The 18,537-nt window shown below is 27.6% G+C and overlaps 2 protein-coding genes across 3 annotated transcripts in view; one reads left to right on the forward strand and one right to left on the reverse strand.

Moving 5' to 3' along the window:
* The window catches only part of LOC123004214 (thyroid receptor-interacting protein 11), a 19,379-nt gene extending 6,244 nt beyond the window's left edge, over positions 1-13,135 (reverse strand). Inside the window, exons 1-3 of one of the 2 annotated variants that reach the window (XM_044397361.1) lie at positions 12,899-13,135; positions 12,648-12,712; positions 12,537-12,593 (exon numbers count right to left, since the gene is read on the reverse strand). In XM_044397361.1, coding sequence (XP_044253296.1) covers positions 12,537-12,593; positions 12,648-12,712; positions 12,899-12,992 — 216 coding nt within the window. In that variant the 5' untranslated portion in view covers positions 12,993-13,135. Of the gene's footprint in view, positions 1-5,943; positions 6,080-12,536; positions 12,594-12,647; positions 12,713-12,898 lie in introns of those variants that run through there. The other variant, XM_044397369.1, reaches the window with a different exon arrangement.
* The window catches only part of LOC123006525 (WD repeat-containing protein 43), a gene marked incomplete at its 3' end in the record, with an annotated part of 7,710 nt that continues 2,278 nt past the window's right edge, over positions 13,106-18,537 (forward strand). Inside the window, exons 1-6 of the mRNA XM_044401068.1 lie at positions 13,106-13,458; positions 13,504-13,748; positions 13,799-14,000; positions 14,053-14,231; positions 17,699-17,864; positions 17,920-18,447. Of these exons, the coding sequence (XP_044257003.1) occupies positions 13,183-13,458; positions 13,504-13,748; positions 13,799-14,000; positions 14,053-14,231; positions 17,699-17,864; positions 17,920-18,447 (1,596 nt within the window). The remainder of the gene's footprint in view (positions 13,459-13,503; positions 13,749-13,798; positions 14,001-14,052; positions 14,232-17,698; positions 17,865-17,919; positions 18,448-18,537) is intronic.

Below are 18,537 nucleotides of genomic sequence, written 5' to 3' on the forward strand. Positions count from 1 at the left end.
ATTACATAATTTGGAATTTTAAAAATTAATCTGAAAACAATAGAATTGCGATGTATTATTGGAGTTACTGGACTTTAGGTAGATTTTTTTTTTGTAATTACTTAATATAAATTGAAATACATCAGGAATTAATTTGGAATTATAGGAATTTATCTGAAAACATAGATTATTTTAGATTACTAGAATTTCAGTGAAATTTTTTTGGAATCGGAATTAGTACACATTTTTTTTTAAGGTAACGACCCCTCGATCTTTACTGTTTACTTTTGATTTCAAAAAAAATAAATAAATAAATAACAGGACAATCATGAACGAAATAAAATTATAATCCTAATAATAAACGACAAAATATAAATTTTTCAATTGTCGAACATTATTAATTTAAAAAACATTCAATCATACTTTATTTTTTTTCTATTCACTGTTTAAGCATTTGAGGAAAAACCTTGAGTAATCAATCATTAAAAAACATTTTCTTGTATTTTGAATATAATTTAACAATACATAATGGTTTACCCTGCGTTAAAAAACGACCAAAGTTTCAAACTTTGCCCTCTAAACACATTCCTTCATTGTTTTAGTAAATAAATGAGTTGAAATAGTTTTGGGAAAGTTTCAATTTCCTCACCTGTCTTGTTATAACCACACAAACATAAATTTTACGGTAATAATTAGTTCAAAAAACCCGTCAACACCCAACGTGAGTTTTCTCAAAACTCGTGCGGGTGTCAAGTGGTGGTATAAATGTCCATTAAAAAAAAATATACCAGGTTCGCGGTCTCAGCAGTTACATATTCATGATGTGTGTTCCACACACGCGTACACTCAGACCCATACGGGTCACAGGAAACCCGACGAGGCAACTTGCAAGTGTTAACAAAGGTTAAATATTTGTACCCTATGTTTTTAGTAGAATACGACAACACTCACATTTTCATTAAACTACGAAACGACGAATTTGTTTCTTTGAAAATAACTAAAGCAGAACGTTTGTCAAGGTCGCAAGAAGAATATCATCGAACAACTAGGAAAAATCTATCACTTTTATGTGGTTTCCGTAGCACATCATAAAATTGTACACTAGTGTTGACGTTTACAAACTTTTATCTACAGAGTGTTCCGTCTAAACCCCACATTAGAAGTATTGGGAGTTGGAATAATCGAATTTATTTGAAAATTGGCACATAGCCATAAACCATTAAGTCCTCCTAAATGAAAATATTTTCAAGATGGCGGCACTTCCGGTTATACCGGAAGTCGGTTTCAACTTTCTTATTTTTAATGGAAAGGTATATTTTTTACTGCGTTTTTGGATTAATCGGATTATTTTAAGGGAGTTTTCATCAGCTTTCCCTATACCTAAATTTAGCCGTTTTTGAAATATTTGGAGTTTTTCAAAATTTTTTGGATCTGCACCTTCCACTTTAAAAATCGGTAACTCTGCCATTTTTTAAGATTTTGAATTCGTTTTTTTGGCGTTTGAAAGAGAAAGCTTAGATCCTTTTTCTGGTGTTTTCAAATTTTGAAAAAAAATAACATCCCAAAATTTTAAGGTTACTTTTGTAATAATTCAAATACTCATAACTCAATTTTTTCAAATAAAATACCCCAATTTTTATTTTACTAAATAGAAGAGAATTTACTTGTGCATTGATCTGTATTAACATTCCCTATACCTAAATTTAATAATTTTCAAGTTATGGACTTTTTTTAAGACTACAGAAAATTTATTACTAGCCACACCCGTTTTCACATTGTTTGCTATAGAAATCAAAAATGTCAAAATTTTCTCTAAACAAACGTCAACAGTAAATTACTATTTGACAAATAGTGCCAAAATATGAAGAATCAAAGTTATGCAAACTTAATTATTATTGATAGGTTCTACCATGCGATCATTATTTAAAGCTAACAAGTAAGAAAAAATTTATTTTTGTTTAATGAACGACATCATAATTTTGTTACACTCTCCATAAATACAAAATAAATTAATTAAATCTAAGTTTGAGTAGCTTTGACTCTCCATATTTTGGCACTATTTGTCAAATAATAAGTCACTGTCGACGTTTATTGAAAAACAATTTTGACATTTTTGATTTCCATAGCAAACTATGCGAAAAGAATAGATTTTCGGCAGTTTTAACAAAAAGTTACCATAATTTAAAAATTATTAAATTTTGTTATAGAAAATGGTTAATACAGATCGATGCAGAATTAAATTCTCTTCCATTTAGTAAAATAAAAATTTGGGTATTTCATTTGGAAAAATTGAGTTATGGGTATTTGAATTATTACAAAAGTAACCTTAAAATTTTAGGGTTTGTTAATTTTTTTTTCAAAATATGATAACACCAAACGAAAGATCTAAGCTTTCTCTTTGAAACGCCAAAAAAACGAATTCAAAATTTTAAAAAATAGCAGAATTACCGATTTTTAAAGTGGAAGGTGCAGATCCAAAATTTTTTGAAAAACTCCAAATATTTCAAAAACGGTTAAATTTGGGTATAGGGAAAGCTGATGAAAACTCCCTTAAAATAACCCGATTAATCCAAAAACGCAGTAAAAAATATAGCTTTCCATTTAAAATAAGAAAGTTGAGACCGACTTCCGGTATAACCGGAAGTGCCGCCATTTTAAAAATATTTTCATTTAGGAGGACTTAATGCATTATGGCTATGTACCAATTTTCAAACAAATATGATTATTCGAACTCCCAATACTTTTAAAGTGGGGTTTAAAAGGAACACCCTGTATAATGTTCGATAATTTTAAACGTCAGGCTTGTTTTAGACATACAGAAACGTTAAAATTTAAGTGTGCTATATAATTTGAACACATGTTACATTTAAACCGAAACCATTTTATTTACTGACCAAAAATGTAAAAAAAGCCTTCCATTTCCATTAATTCAAATAAAACTTGGTTTTCCCAAAATATTGTTACACTTTATTCAATGAATCATTCTTATTCATTCACCACGTCACAAGTATAGTAAACAAATTATTTACCAACACAACGAAAAGAAAGAATTGTGTGCGAGAATTAATATTGCAGTTTGGTGATTTTTTTTGAAATTTTATTTTCTATTTTGTTATCAAACTGTTTTATCTATTTTTCATGTTTGCTTCCCCAAAAATGCAACTGTGTCATGGATATTTAACGTTCGATCCTTGTATTGACACAAATTATCTACCCTATTTGACTTTTGGACCTTATCTATTCCGTTATTGCAGAACAAATGCCAATTTCGCGGAAACACGTTTCTGTCAACACCAAAAATTATAACAGTCAAATATCTGAGAGATAACAATTTTTGATTATTAGATGAAAATATAATGTTAATAAGGTTAATCGATATAGAAACTACTAACACGGTATAATTATAGTTCATTAACTGTATATGAGTCAAAAGCATAAAAACTCGATAGAAACATAAAATTTACAACTTAAATGCACTATCACGTAATGTTACATAAATATGAATAATATTTATTTCAATTTGACACGACAAAAACCCACTATTTTTGTTCGTTTTTCACTTTACTTAAAAAAATTATAAACAATCACATTAGGCAGGACTAAAAACACTGAAAATCGTGAAACTGAAGCAAAAATAGCAATAGATTTGAAAATTAATTTTTTTTTGACAATCAATACAAAACTTTTATCATTAAGATACCAAACAAATTTTTTGACACTTTTACCCCTTTTTATATACAGGTGTCCCAGCGAGTTGACAAAGTCCATTTGTAACCTTAAAATTTAAAATTTAAATTTATAAATTTCAAAACAATGTATAGGACATTATTGATAGATACTAATCTAGTGCATTACCTAAAATTATTTTCAACCATACAGCATGTCCCAAAAATAAGTTACGATACAAACTTGTGTTTTGTTTAATAAAACACCCTGTGTTTCTTTGCATTTTTGAATATAGTCTTTTAAAACAATGTTTTTACGATAAACTTTTATTAGACGATTTCGCTTAGTTTTTGAAATAAGACGGTTTTTTTGACAAAAACATGCACTTTTTAAAAATTTATTACACAAAAACTAAGAGAGTTAGAACAAATTTTTTATTATTTCTGCAAAGAAGAAAGGACAGGATATAAAGCTGTAGCATTTTTTTAGTGTTTTGCATTTGTAAAGATTAATAAAGTAAGAAGTTTGTTAAAAGTTAAAAAACTTAAAAAATTTTAATGAAACACCAAATTTTTTATTTTAAAAAATAAAGAATAATGGATTCAGTTTAACACAAATGTGATTATTAAGTGATATTTCTTCCATTTCTTGTGCAACTCTGCACTTTTTGGCTACTGAAACAATATAATTTTTTTTTTAATGTTTAACGTTAAATATTTTTTTAGTTATTGATTATAAACACCTAAAAGTAAATAATTTTAGAAGGACAATTTAATAATCTTTTAAATGCAAAAACAATAAATAGGGTGTTCCATTAAAATTTTTTAAGTTATTGAAATTTTAACAAACGCCTTCATTTTTTTATTTTTGCAAATGCAACACACTAAAAAAATCTTACAACCTTATAGCTTGTACCTTCTTCTTTGTGGTAGTAAAAAAAATATTTCTAGATATCTTAGTTTTTGTGTAATAAATTTTTAAAAAGTGCATGTTTTCAAAAACCCGTCTTATTTTCAAAACTAAGCAAAATTGACCAATAAAAGTTTAGCTTAAAAACATTGTCATAAAAATTTACATCAAAAAACGCTAACAAAAATATAGTGTTTCATTTAAAAAACTTATTTTTGAGACACGCTGTATAGTTGAAAATAATTTTAGGCGATGGATTAGATTAGTATCTATCAATGTCCTACACAATTTTTTAAAATTTTACCATTTAAAGGTCAGCAATGGACTTCTTTCACTCGCTTCACTTATTTTTCTTGTTTAAAATTTAAAGTGCTAAAGCCTTAAAAATCGTAAAGATTTAAAAAAGAATACCGTTACCTAAATATTTTGTAAATTAATTTTCCATCTTTTCTATAGCAATGACAAAAAACTGTAGATTTAGGAATTTGAAAAATTTCCTGTTTTATTAAGTTGGAATTCGTTTTTTAGATGAATCGCGATGTAAAATCAATCAATTTCTTATTTTTGTAACACAAGTATCCTTTCTAGAAGAGATACAAGCAGATTATTAGTATTTATAGAAGCATTTTTTCTAGTTTTTCTGTTTTTAAAAGTTAAAACAAATATTTTCATTTTCATTTCAAACACACTATATTACCAAAAATACTCATGAGTTTTTCACTCATGAAAACATGTGGTTTCAAAATTGTTGTGACGTCATGACTTATTTCGTTATTTGATCAAAAAAAAAAAAAACAACAAAAAAGCAATGACTTTTTACAATTATTTCTGTAAAAATGACCTTGACTGTTCGGTTTTTACGAATTTGAAACGACCAGTATTTAGGAACCATTGCTTTAGCATAAATATACAATTCCTTAAAACAACTAAAAGATTTTTAACGAGCTTTAAAGAATGTCTAATAGTTTAAATATTGTAGACAAAACAGAGAGAAAATTTAAGCTTCCTGAGAATCCAATATATCTTCAGTACACGACTATTTCATTACATGAAATTCTGTTTCCGTTTTCAACATCGCACGAACCAGTCAAATTTACAAAACAAATAGCACAATTGTGGCAAAACAATGACTTCTTCAAAGAATAATTTTACTTTTTTTAGACTAGTATTCGCGCAGGTGTGCAAAATAAGGCAAATTTTATTTAATTCTTTTAACTTAATAACCGGTAAAACGCAAGTCTATTGCATTAGAAAAGATAAACACAGCGATATTATTCAAGGTATTTAAATAACGTGCTTGCGTATTCAGAAAATTATGACGGTTTCCGTTCATGCTCGAATTAAAAAAAAATGTGATAAAAGCGCGTTTTTAAAATAAATTAAACTCACTTGTTATCTTCGGTCATTTGCACCGTCGTAAGCACAAAATACTGTTAATTATGGGCAAAAAATTGCGACCTTTAACGTCAAGAAACTATAGTAAAACTGTGGTGAAAAAATAAGTGAGTTGGGCGAAAAGCCGATATGTGAAACATATACGCAGGCGCGCTGATAAGCTTATTTAACCGCTTCTTGGTTATCGCGTTTACAAAATACAATACTAATACAACAATGCCATGCAATGTTAATTTCATTGTTGTAATAAGGCGACATCCCACTTTTAGTAAACATGCAATTTTAATGGCAAGACGAAGTTTTCTACTAAAAAAAATCTATAATAATTTGCTTAATTTTCTATTTGCAACTTTTTTCGACTTTTCCGGTAAAAGTTAAATTGAAATTCATGGACTGCGCTGTTTAACTTTATTTGCTAAGGGAGCGTTATCAAAGGAAACGGTTGTTTGTTGAAGCCGAGGCCAAGTTTCATACAGAAAATAGGTGTGAACAGCAAAATTTATTTATACAGATTTATCATTACATTTTTCTCAAAAATATCCTATTTCCAAAAATGCTTACGCGATTCTCTACTGTTATTACATCGGTTTGTTGTAAAAACGACGTTTCAGTATTTTTTTTAGTAAATTAAAATACAAGTGTAAAAAAATATAAGAAAAGATCATAAAAATATAAAATTAAAAAATAGTTCAGACCAAGTTTTATATAAAAATTAGGTTTGACAAAAAATGCAAAATACAGTAATAATAATTGATTAATTTTTCACGAATAAACTCTATATTCAAACAAAAAGAGCAAAATCGCCCCAAAAAAAGTCGAAACTCCAACTTTGCTAGTTTCTAGGTAAAAAATTCTAAATTCGAACCTTATTTTGACAAAAGTCTTTCGGAAAAAAAAAGATTAAAACTTTTGTTTTGGCAAGATTTCTTGCTGAAAAACGCTCTAAATTCATAGAAAAAAAAGTTTCAGAGGTTTTCCACATTAAATTTTGTGAAATTTAATATTAAAAACGCTCTAAATTAATAGAGACGAACAAAAAACGACCTAACTTTACAATTTTTTGACTTTTTTGGCAAAACACAAAACTATTTTTTTTTCTTAGTTTTATTAGATAATAATACTGGTAGTAACGATGAGTCAAAATGTATATTAAAAATAAACCAATGAATTTCAAGTGGAGCCAAATCGGGTTATTTCGATGACAAAATTACACACAAACTTCTATTTCTTCCTTATTTTACACCACAATATGAGTCACAATTACTTAAAATTCTTACATCGGTTTGTTGTAAAAACGACGTTTCAGTATTTTTTCCGTGTTAATTTTTCCCTCATTGTAAAAAATATAAGAAAAGATCATAAAAATATAAAATTAAAAAATAATTCAGACCAAGTTTTATATAAAAATTAGGTTTGGCAAAAAATGCAAAATACAGTAATAATTTTTAACGAATAAACTCTATATTCAAACAAAAAGAGCAAAATCGCCCTAAAAAAAGTCAAAATACCAAACTTTGCTATTTTCTAGGTAAATTCTAAATTCGAACCTTGTTTTGACAAAAATATTTCGGTAAAAAAAAGATTAAAACTTATATCAACAAAAACATCTACTTTAGGTTTTGTTTTGGCAAGATTTCTTGCTGAAAAACGCTCCTAAATTCATAGAAAACAGTAAGTTTCAGCGGTTTTCCACTTTAAATTTTGTGAATTTTTATATTAATAACGCTCTAAATTATTAATAGAGACGAACAAAAAACATAGAAAGTTTGACCTAATTTTACAATTTTTTAGACTTTGTTGGCAAAACACAAAACCATATTTTTTTTTCTAGTTTTATTACATAATAATACTGGCAGTAACGATGAGTCAAAATGTATATTAAAAACCAATGAATTTCAAGTGGAGCCAAATCGGGTTATTTCGATGACAAAATTACACACAAACTTCTATTTCTTCCTTATTTTACACCACAATAAGAGTTAAAATTTTTACAATTAGGAAAATTAAGCAAAAATTATAAGAAAAAATGAAAAAAAAAAAAACAAAATTCACATTCTAGATTTTGATAGTAACCAATTTATGTATGTATTGACAAATAATTTTTTATAGATTTTTTAACAATCAAATGTACATGACCCCTTCATCCACTATAATGCATTAGTTTATATTATTAAAAAACTGATAAAAGTGTTATGTACCAAAAACAAGCTTTATTTTCTAATATAAACTTTGTGATAACTATTGCTTTATCAAAATATTTCAAATTTAACAAAACATTTATAAATGAAATTCTAACGGCACAATATAAAAAAGTCCACTTTATTCTGTTCCGAAAATTAATATTCTCATTTAAAAGATTTTTTTTCTTGTTTACTTGGAGTAATTTTGAAGCTAGTTTATCGACTTTTCGAAAACGGTTTTTCATATTAACACCATATTTTTCAATAAGAGACGGAATTATCTCGAAATATTTAGACAAAAATATACCGAAAAGTTACCAAATTAAATAAAAAATAATGAATTTTGCTTGTTTACATCACGTTTTTTTGTAAGATTCTGTTAAAACATATTGAAAAATTACCAAATTGGGTTGAAAATGACCTTTTTTATGATTTTTTGGGCGTTTTAGTACGTTTTTCAATTAAAAATTTACAAAATTATTTCGTCACAAATCGCTAAATTTACTCAAAAATGGTGTTATTTTTTTTTTAGATTGTGCTAAAAATTTTGTTCAAAAATAATACCATTCTTCCGTTTTAGGACACGTTTTTTTAGAATCGCAATTGTTTTGAAAATTTTCATCGAAAATGAGGTAAAAAATGAATAAACTATCACGAAACTAAAATTATTTTTGCTTCTTTGGAGAGTTTAAGCATGTTTTGAGCCGAAAGAAAAATCATTTGGTTGCTTTTCCAAACGTTTTAGCAGATTTTTCAATCAAAAGCATAAAATTTCGTCAAAAATAAGCCGGAAAATCACATAATTAATTCGAAAATGATGTTATTTTTGCTTTTTTGAAAAATTTAGTTGCGTTTTTAAGCCTAAAACAAAGTTTTTTCTTTAATTCTTGCTAAAAAAACATACCAAAATTAATACATATACCAGACTAAAGAAAAAACGACATAATTTTTGCTCTTTTCGAGCGTTTTAAAACATTTTTCAATAAAAAACGCAAAATTTTGACAAAAATACGTCGGAATGTAATTGAATTAAGTAAAAATAGTGTTATTTATTTGTGCTTTTTTTAAACATTTATTTAGTCTTTTTCAATAAAAGAATATTGCGAAAAAAATTGTTTTAAAATACCGGTTTTCAAAAAAATGTTACATCACCCCTTCCAATATGTAAGTATGTAGATTAGTAATTTTTTTCCTATCAAGTTTTAATAAAAACAATACCCAAAGTAGGTTAGTTTCAAGTATCATTAAGATTATTTCATTTTGTAACATGTATTCCTATTTGCTAATCACTTCTAAATTTATAGTGCCTTTGTCAATAAATGTTTTTTTACCTTGAAGTGTCTACTTGAAACAAATTTCCTTGAAATAAAACCCCAAAAAATTGAACAGTTTTAACTAAACTAAAAATTGTTGAAATAAATAAATATGACTCACCTGACCATCTCGTAGTGGAAACAAAACCAAAAAGACAATTCAACAGGGTGTGAATTTCATTTTATAGCACAATTTTGTTGTCATGGATACACTGATAAGAATTAACACTTTTAGGAGGAAAAAATAGATATAGCAATATTGATTTTCTCTTGAACATAAGTATTTACATGCTGCATCATGATAATTTTTATTAATGGTTTCGGAGGGTTTATTAAATATGTAATAACTTCGACTAAATACACAAAGCGTAGTTTTTATCGCAAAATTAAAAATGTCAAAACACTTGAAAAAACTTTTTAAAGCAAAACTATATTTGATAAATTTATACAAAAAATGAACCAGGAGTTTTGAAATATTGACGAGGCTAAAATAACGACTACTGTATATATTTATTTATCTAAATATATTATTTGTTCAACTTGAACAAATACCATTATTTTTTGCATTTTTGTAAGCGTCAATTCCAATCTCTAAAATGAACTAAATGCATTTTTTTGCAAATTTTTAAATGTCTCTGTGTTAAAAACCTAATGTAATACAACGAAATTAAACGCTACAACGGCCATTTTGGACGAAATTAACTTTGTAGGGGAGCGTTATCAACAAAACAAATAATAACATCTGTCTGTTTATTTTCGATAACAGTGTTTAATATTGTTATAACTAAATATAAAAATGGGTTCCTAAGGCTTGATGTGTTGGAAAACCAGTTCACACATTTTTAACGAACATTTGTGTGACAAAAAATTACAAAAAAAATATGTGACAAAACTCAATTTTTGGAACACATTTTTTTCTAGTGTTGCTTCACAAAAATTCTATTACAAACATCAAAAACATAACAATCCAATAAAATGATTCATTAATTAGTATTTTTAAAGTAAACAAGAAACGTTTATAAATTGGGTATGGTAGAAAAATTGTTGTAAATTTCAAGGTCGCAAAATTCGCTTTTTGATCTCAGTTAAATAATTTTTTGATTATTTTACAGAAATGTGCAACATGAGAATCGGGGTTTACTTATTATTCAGGTTTATTGTTTCTCTTTTGGTGTAAATTTGTCTTCAATTCAAAAAATATAAATTAGAAACTTTACAAACCAATGAAAAAATCTTCAACCAAAAGTGAAATATTCATTTTTACACTGTTAAAATTTTATACTCAATTCGAAATCGTTACAAAAATTTTACTTCGAGTTTTCCTATCTAATTATGCAGGGTGAATATATAAAGTTTGAAACCATGCCATGTTTTTAATGATTTGCCTCCCGAAAATAATTATAATAAACTAAAGTAATATAAAAAAAGATCATATTTTGAGAATGAAATTTTGTTTTGTTTTTGAGTTATGCAATTTTGTTGACAAAATTGTCAAAATGTAAAAAATTTTTTTGGAAAAACTAAATATAAAGTAGATAGTTGTAATCCTTAAATCATAACCTCCATGAGAAAAAATAAAAATTTTTATAGAACTCAGAAACAAAAAAAAATTCGATAAATTTTATTCTTGACGAAATTGCAATTTATGTAAAAAAAATTTTGGAAAAATTAAATATAAAGTAGATAGTTGTAATCCTTAAATCATAACCTCCATAACCTTCATCACAAAAAATTAAAAAATTAAAAAATTTTTGTAGAACTCAAAAACAAAACAAAATTTCGAAAAATTTTATTCTTGACAAAATTGCAATTTATGTAAAAAACTTTTTTGGAAAAATTAAATATAAAGTAGATAGTTGTAATCCTTAAATCATAACCTCCATGAGAAAAAGTAAAAAAATAAACACTTTTGTAGAACTCAAAAACAAAAGAAAATTTCGAAAAGTTTTATTCTTGACAAAATTGCAATTTATGTAAAAAAAATGATTGATTCCATACTTTTTATTCACTTAGAATAAACAGCATATAAAAATTTACATAAAACCGTAAAAACGAATAGGCGACGTTTTTATACTTCAGATTATTAATTACCCCATTATTATACGAAAGATAACAAGTGATCCACATAAAAAACAAATTAGAGTAGGTAGAGTATTATAACTGCCACCTAACATCAATTTTGTTATAAAAACACTATTGTTGCAAAAAAAATAATTTTGAAAATTTTCAAAAAACTCGTAATTTTGAAATTAATTTTTCCTACGACCTTAACAGAAATAAGTTTTTCCACCCAAATTTCATAAAGGAAAGTGACCAATTTTGCCACCTGTGAGAAGAAAAGATATACTTTCCTCCCTTGTAATATAATCATTATTGTCAAGCTTATAAAATGGCCTTCTCACCCACCCAAACTGTAAATGCAACCAATTATACGCAAATCTTTTTCATTTGAAAATCAAGAAAAATGACTGAAATGAGCTAACAAAAAATTGTTATTTTAATTACATATTTTTAATAAAATACAGTGCGATCAAGCAAGCGTAGAAATTTAAAACGTATGTCACAATGACAAATGAGAAATGTCAAAATATTTTTTTTTGTAAATTATGACAGGAACGATTTTTGAGTAAACACCAACAAAATCTTATTTTAGTTTGTTTTGAGACGTTCATAGAATAATTCAATTTAATTAGCTCAATGTTTTAATTTTTATATAAGAATTTTTTGACATTTAGATAACATACGAACTGCGACATACGTCCTCAACTAGGACGCCTACTTGATAGAAAGACTTTTTGAAAACAAGTGTTTAGTTTCCTTTTTTGTGCAGTAACAATGACTATTTTGCTTAGAAACAGGATGTAATAAAATTTTTGCAATAAAAGGTGATAACAAATCCATATTGTTGACAGCTATAATCCAGACCCATCAGTTTAGTATTGATTAAATGTGATTACGAAGGCCAAATTATGTTTGTACTGATCTAGAAATATTAAAATATTTCTAAAATTTAGCAAACATTACTAAAAAAAACACAATTGTGTTTATTTGAGACAGTTTATAAATAATCAAAAAAATTAAAATACCAACTTACCACATTTGCATTGTTCCCTGATCGAAGTTCAGCATTGACTTTCTTGAGGTAATTAATCTGTAATTAATATTTACGTTAGTATTACATAAAAAATTGTTGATGTTTACTTACTTCTTCTTGTTGCTGACTACATATTTCTTGTATTTTTTCTAATTCACCTTGTGAAGTGTCCCCATCTGAAAATAAACACAACTTTTAAAAACTAGGTTATTTTTTCAATGCTTTTTTACTTTTTATGAACTTTAATTAAACAACAAAAAGAAGTTTAATAACACATAATAACAAAAAACTGAGGTTAAGACACAACTGTCACTTTCTTTTCACAACAACCTTACTTCAATCAACAATAAGGGTGAAATTACCTTTCAAATCGTCCTCAGCCAAAACATTATTCGCAAAATTGGACAACTGCCCTTTAAGACTGTTTAAACTGTCATTTAAATTGAGCCACGACATTGTTAATAAAATTTTCTAACAAATAAAATAATTTCGTGCCAGCACACAATTGTTATTACTGTCATTTTAATGTCAAATTGACTGTCAAAAAAATCGACAAAAATGTGAGAATTGCCACAATAGCGCAAATTTCTTCGTCCCAATCACACAACAACCGTTTTATAATCACCCTGAATTTTATTTTCTTAAAATGAGGGTAGTTTTCCCCCGCACGCCACTGTTTTTTGACATGTGCCCAGTCGGTAAGTTAGAAATCGTGAAAAGTGTGGTTAAATGGTTAATGGCGGTTAGTGCAAGAATGGCATGTCAATTCAGTAAAGAGGGCAAATATTTTGCCCAAATCACACCCGAAGGCAAGCTAAAAGTGTGGAACACTCTCTCAAATACCTTCGAACAAGAATTTACACCGGATTTTCACCTAACATCGCCGTGTACATGTTTACATTTCATTAGTTCAGCAAGCAAGGTAACCATGTGCTCAGTTAATTTTTTTTGCTACTATTTGTTTCAGCCCGGGTCCCCTCGCAAGAAAAAAAGGAGAGAGTCTTTGAAAGAGTCAAATGTTTGTATTGCTTTAGGGACAAGCAATGGACACCTTTTGGTTTATTCTTTAGTAAAAGGCGATTTGGAATTCACAATTGATAGCACAACAAGTCAATCTATTAATTGTTTATCCTCAAAAAATGACGAATTTGTGTACTCGGGTGCTGACACTCATGTAATAGTATGGAATTTAACAAAACGAAATGTCAACACGTAAAAATGTACTTTTTAAATGACATTTTCCTTTAATATTTGTATTTTAGTAAGTGGATTGCTGGTAATGACAAAATCTACGCAATTTTGCTCACACCACTTGGTGATAAATTGTTAACTGCCTCAAAAAGTATCAAACTTTGGGATGTGGAGTCAAAAGAAGTGTTAAAAACGTTCACAGGACACTCTTCTCCTGTAACAATGCTTGAATATATTAATGCAGGAAATGCGTACGTTGTTAGTGGCTCAAAAGTGGGTATTTTATCGAATTGTGGGCTAGTTTTTGGCTAAATGTGTTTTTAAGGGGGATCGATTGTTAAGTTGTTGGAATTTAAACGAAGATGGGAAAAATGCAGTTGCTAGTTTTTTAATGGAGGATATTGTGAATAATTTATCGGTTTTTGTTGATCATGAGGGGGCTTCGCATATGGCTGCGACGGCTAGGAGTGGGGTTGTGCACGTCTATCAACACACGTTAAATGGGTAAATGACTTTAAATTATTATTTCCAGTTTTTTTGCTCTAGTTCTTAAAAAATTCTACACTTTTAGTTTTTTTGCTCTAGTTCTTAAAAAATTCTACACTTTTTAATGGATCAATTGATTTTTGTGAAATTTCAGGCAATTTGAGACCAAAACCACTTCTTTTGTTTTATTATTATTGTAAAGTACTTATTTAACATTTTAAGCTATATTTTTGATATGCGTAATTCGAGTGGTACCAAACATAAGAGTTATCACCAATTAGTCCGATAGACCGGCAAAAATCGACCAAAATCTCAAAAAAAAAATCTACTTCTACTGATCTATTTAACATTTCAAAAACACAATTTTTAATGTTAATGTTAACAAACAAATTTTTACATTTTTTGTTTTGTAAATTGCGGCAAAACTGTACCCAAATGATATAATATTTTGACGTAGACCTATGTAAAATGTTCCGGGGAATCCATTGGCGTCAAAAAAACTGCAAAATTCGTAGTAGTTTTGAAGTTATTTAAATTCTCAATATTTTTGACTTTATCAGAAATTTTCTCGATAACTATTCATCGTAGAACATTGATCTTTTTTTTTATATGATAGAAAATTTAATTTGCTTTCTAACGGTACCAAACATAAGAGGTTATTACCAATAAGTCCGGAGTTATTGGCAATAAACCGTTCCGGGTACCAAAAATCGAGTAAAATCTCGACAAAAATCCAAAAAAAATTCAACTTTAAAATTGTTCCGTATAACGTTTTTCACATTTCTAGAGGTGCTAGAGACTCAAAAAAGTGCATAAAACGTTACTGAATCGAGTTTCATAATTTTGTAAATTTTCAATTTTTCAACGCCGAAACCAAAAGAATTTCGATAAAGACATGTTCAAAAAAAAATTTGGCCGAAATGCTTTTAAGCATGTTTTTATAGTATGTTTTTCGCTAAAACAATAATATTGAAGAAATTAAATTTAAAATTAAATTATTTTTGTGTTTTAAGCACGTTTTTCAGTCAGTAACGCAATTATTTCGCCAAATTTTGTTAAAAACAAGCCAAAAAAACACAGAATTAGGCCGAAAATGCTATAATTTTTGTCTTTTTTCGAGACTGTTAATTTTTTGCGAGTCAAAAATCACTAAATTGTTATTAAAAAATATTTTGATACTTTTACCTAACTCTTAATTTGATTATTTCGTGAAATTTTCTCGAAGAAACTACCAAATTGGTTTTTACAAGATGTTACTAAACAGAGTCGAAAATGACAACTAATTTTTGTTTTTTTCGAATGGTTTTTCAGCTAGAAACACTTTTTTGCAAAATTTTGTCAAAAAKAAGCCACTAAATTCAACAAAATATCCCTAAAGCGGCATTTTTTTTCTTTTTGAAAGATAAAAACACAAAAATTTGAAATTGAAACAGGCTTAAAAATTACAAAATTAAAGCGAAATTGATATCATTTTTAAGCATTATTTTGTAAAATCTTGTCCAAACACGTTTAAAAACCAAAAAACTGTTTTTTTGAGCAAAATTAAGACAAAAATAAGCCGAGAATGTTTTAGCACGTTTTTCTACTACAATCTAAGGTTTTTTGGCGACGTTTCGCTAAAACGAACTGAAAAATTAACATATTAATTCGAGAATTACATAAAATTTTAATTTTTTTAGAAGTTTTGGCACGTTTTTCTGTCAGAAACGCAATTATTTCGCCAAATTTTTATTAAATTTTTTTTTTGCTTTTTTCGAAACTCTGTCAATGCATTTCATTGAAACAGGCTAAAAAATTACAAAATTCAATCGAAATTGATATCATTTTAAAGCATTGTTTTACAAAATCTTGTCCAAACACGCCTAAAAATCACAAAAAGGATTGATGATGTTGATGTTATTTTGTTTCTCAAGACAAAAAATTAGCCGAGAAATCACAAAATTTGGCTGAAATGCTTTTAAGTATGTTTTTGTAGTATGTTTTTCGCTAAAACAAACTGAATATTGAACAAATTAAGTCTAAAATTACATTATTTTTATATTTTTAATGTGTTTTAACACGTTTTTCAGTCAGAAACGCAATTATTTCGCTAAATTTTGTTAAAAACAAGCCAAATAACACACGAAAACGCTATAATTATTGCCTTTTTCGAAACTCTATTAATTTTTTCGCGGGTCAAACATCACTAAATTGTTATTAAAAAATATTTTGAAATTATTACCCAACTCTTTTAATTCGATTATTTCCTGAAATTCTCTCGAAGAAAAAATAATTGGAAACTACCAAATTCGTTTTTGCAAGATATTATTTAACAGAGTCGAAAATGACAACTAATTTTTGTTTTTTTCGAATGGTTCTTCATCTAGAAACACTTATTTTGCAAAATTTTCTCAAAAACAAGCCACAAATTCAACAAAATAGCCCAAAAACGGCATTTTTTGCCTTTTTGAGAGATAAAAACACAAAAATTTGAAATTGAAACAGGCTTAAAAATTACAAAATTAAATCGAAATTGATATCATTTTTTGCATTATTTTGCAAAATCTTGTCTAAACACGTTTAAAAATCAAAAAACTGTTTTTCATGCAAAATTAAGACAAAAACAAACCGAGAATGTTTTAAGCACGTTTTTCTACTACATTCTCAGGTTTTTTTTGCGACATTTCGCTAAAGCGAACTGAAAAATTAACATATTAATTCGAGAATTACATAAAATTTTAATTTTTTTAGAAGTTTTGGCACGTTTTTCTATCAGAAACGCAATTATTTCGCCAAATTTTTATTAAATTTTTTTTTTGCTTTTTTCGAAACTGTCAATGCATTGCATTGAAACAGGCTAAAAAATTACAAAATTCAATCGAAATTGATATCATTTTTAAGCATGGTTTTACAAAATCTTGCCCAAACACGCCTAAAAATCACAAAAAGGATTGATGTTGATGTTATTTTGTTTCTCAAGACAAAACATTTGCCGAGAAATCACAAAATTTGGCTGAAATGCTTTTAAGTATGTTTTTGTAGTATGTTTTTCGCTAAAACAAACTTAATATTGAAGAAATTAAATTTAAAATTAAATTATTTTTGTGTTTTAACCACGTTTTTCAGTCAGTAAGGCAATTATTTTGCCAGATTTTGTTAAAAACAAGCCAAAAAACATAAAATTAGAATTGGTTTTTACAAGATATTACTAAACAGACTCGAAAATGACAACTAATTTTGTTTTTTTTTTCGAATTTTTTTTTTTCAGCTAGAAACACTTATTTTGCAAAATTTTGTCTTTTTGAGAGATAAAAACAAAAAGTTTGAAACTGCATTATTGAAACAGGCTAAAAAATTACAAAATTAAATCGAAATTGATACCATTTTTAAGCATTATTTTTCAAAATCTTGTCCAAACACGCTTAAAAATTATTTGTCACGACAAAAATGTTCAAAAAAACCTTTTTTATGTATAAGTGTTCAATTTTTTTCTTCATTATTTCCAGAAAAAGGTCCAACAAGCCCATAAAACCTAAAACAACGATCCAGATAGTATCTGATTCTGGCACTAAAGATGTGAATCCAATTCACATAACAGCATCAGCATATCGTAGTGCTGACACTCTTTGTATTTGTTATGGTAGTTCAATTGTTCAAACTTTCGAGGAGATTGTAAGAAAGTAATTTGTTAGTGGTAATATTACTTCTAATTTGTCCATTTTCGCAGACAATTTCGAGTTATAAGAAAGTTCAGTGCCTTTTAAGAGAAGACATTTACAAAAAGCCAGTTTGTAACAAAGAAAATCAAGTTTCAAAAGTTCGTACACCTGTTGTGGGAAATGATGTACATTACTTGACTCAAACTAGCAGTAGTGCTCCTAGTAAAAGGAAAAATGACGGCCAACAGGAAGTCCCAATGGAAAAACGCCTGGAAAATTTGATGGTAAATGAAGAAGACAGCAGTTCAAAAGTACCAAAAGCCAACAATCTGGCACAATTATTGATTCAAGGGTTGCACAGTAAAGACAAAAATATTTTACGAACAGTTTTATTTAAAAAAGACGAACAACTCGTTAAAAACACCATTAGGAAAATACCACTGTCTTTAATAACACCGTTATTTGAGGAACTTAGTAGATTAATACAGGGGAAAACCCTCTCGCGTCAGATTGGGTTAATGTGGTTGAAAAATTTAATTTTGATTCATTCTGGGGTTCTCTTGGCGAATCCTGATCTATCGAGTTTTTTCGGGGAGGCATTAGGGAGTATTGAAGCCGGTTTAGCACTTCAAAATCCAAGAAATAAATTAATGGGGCGTTTGGAGTTGTTAATCTCGCAGATAAAT

This window comes from Tribolium madens, unplaced genomic scaffold (assembly GCF_015345945.1).
Source record: "Tribolium madens isolate multiple individuals breed KSU strain unplaced genomic scaffold, Tmad_KSU_1.1 Scaffold_11;HRSCAF=98;Tcas5.2_LG3b, whole genome shotgun sequence".
Lineage (NCBI taxonomy): Eukaryota > Metazoa > Arthropoda > Insecta > Coleoptera > Tenebrionidae > Tribolium > Tribolium madens.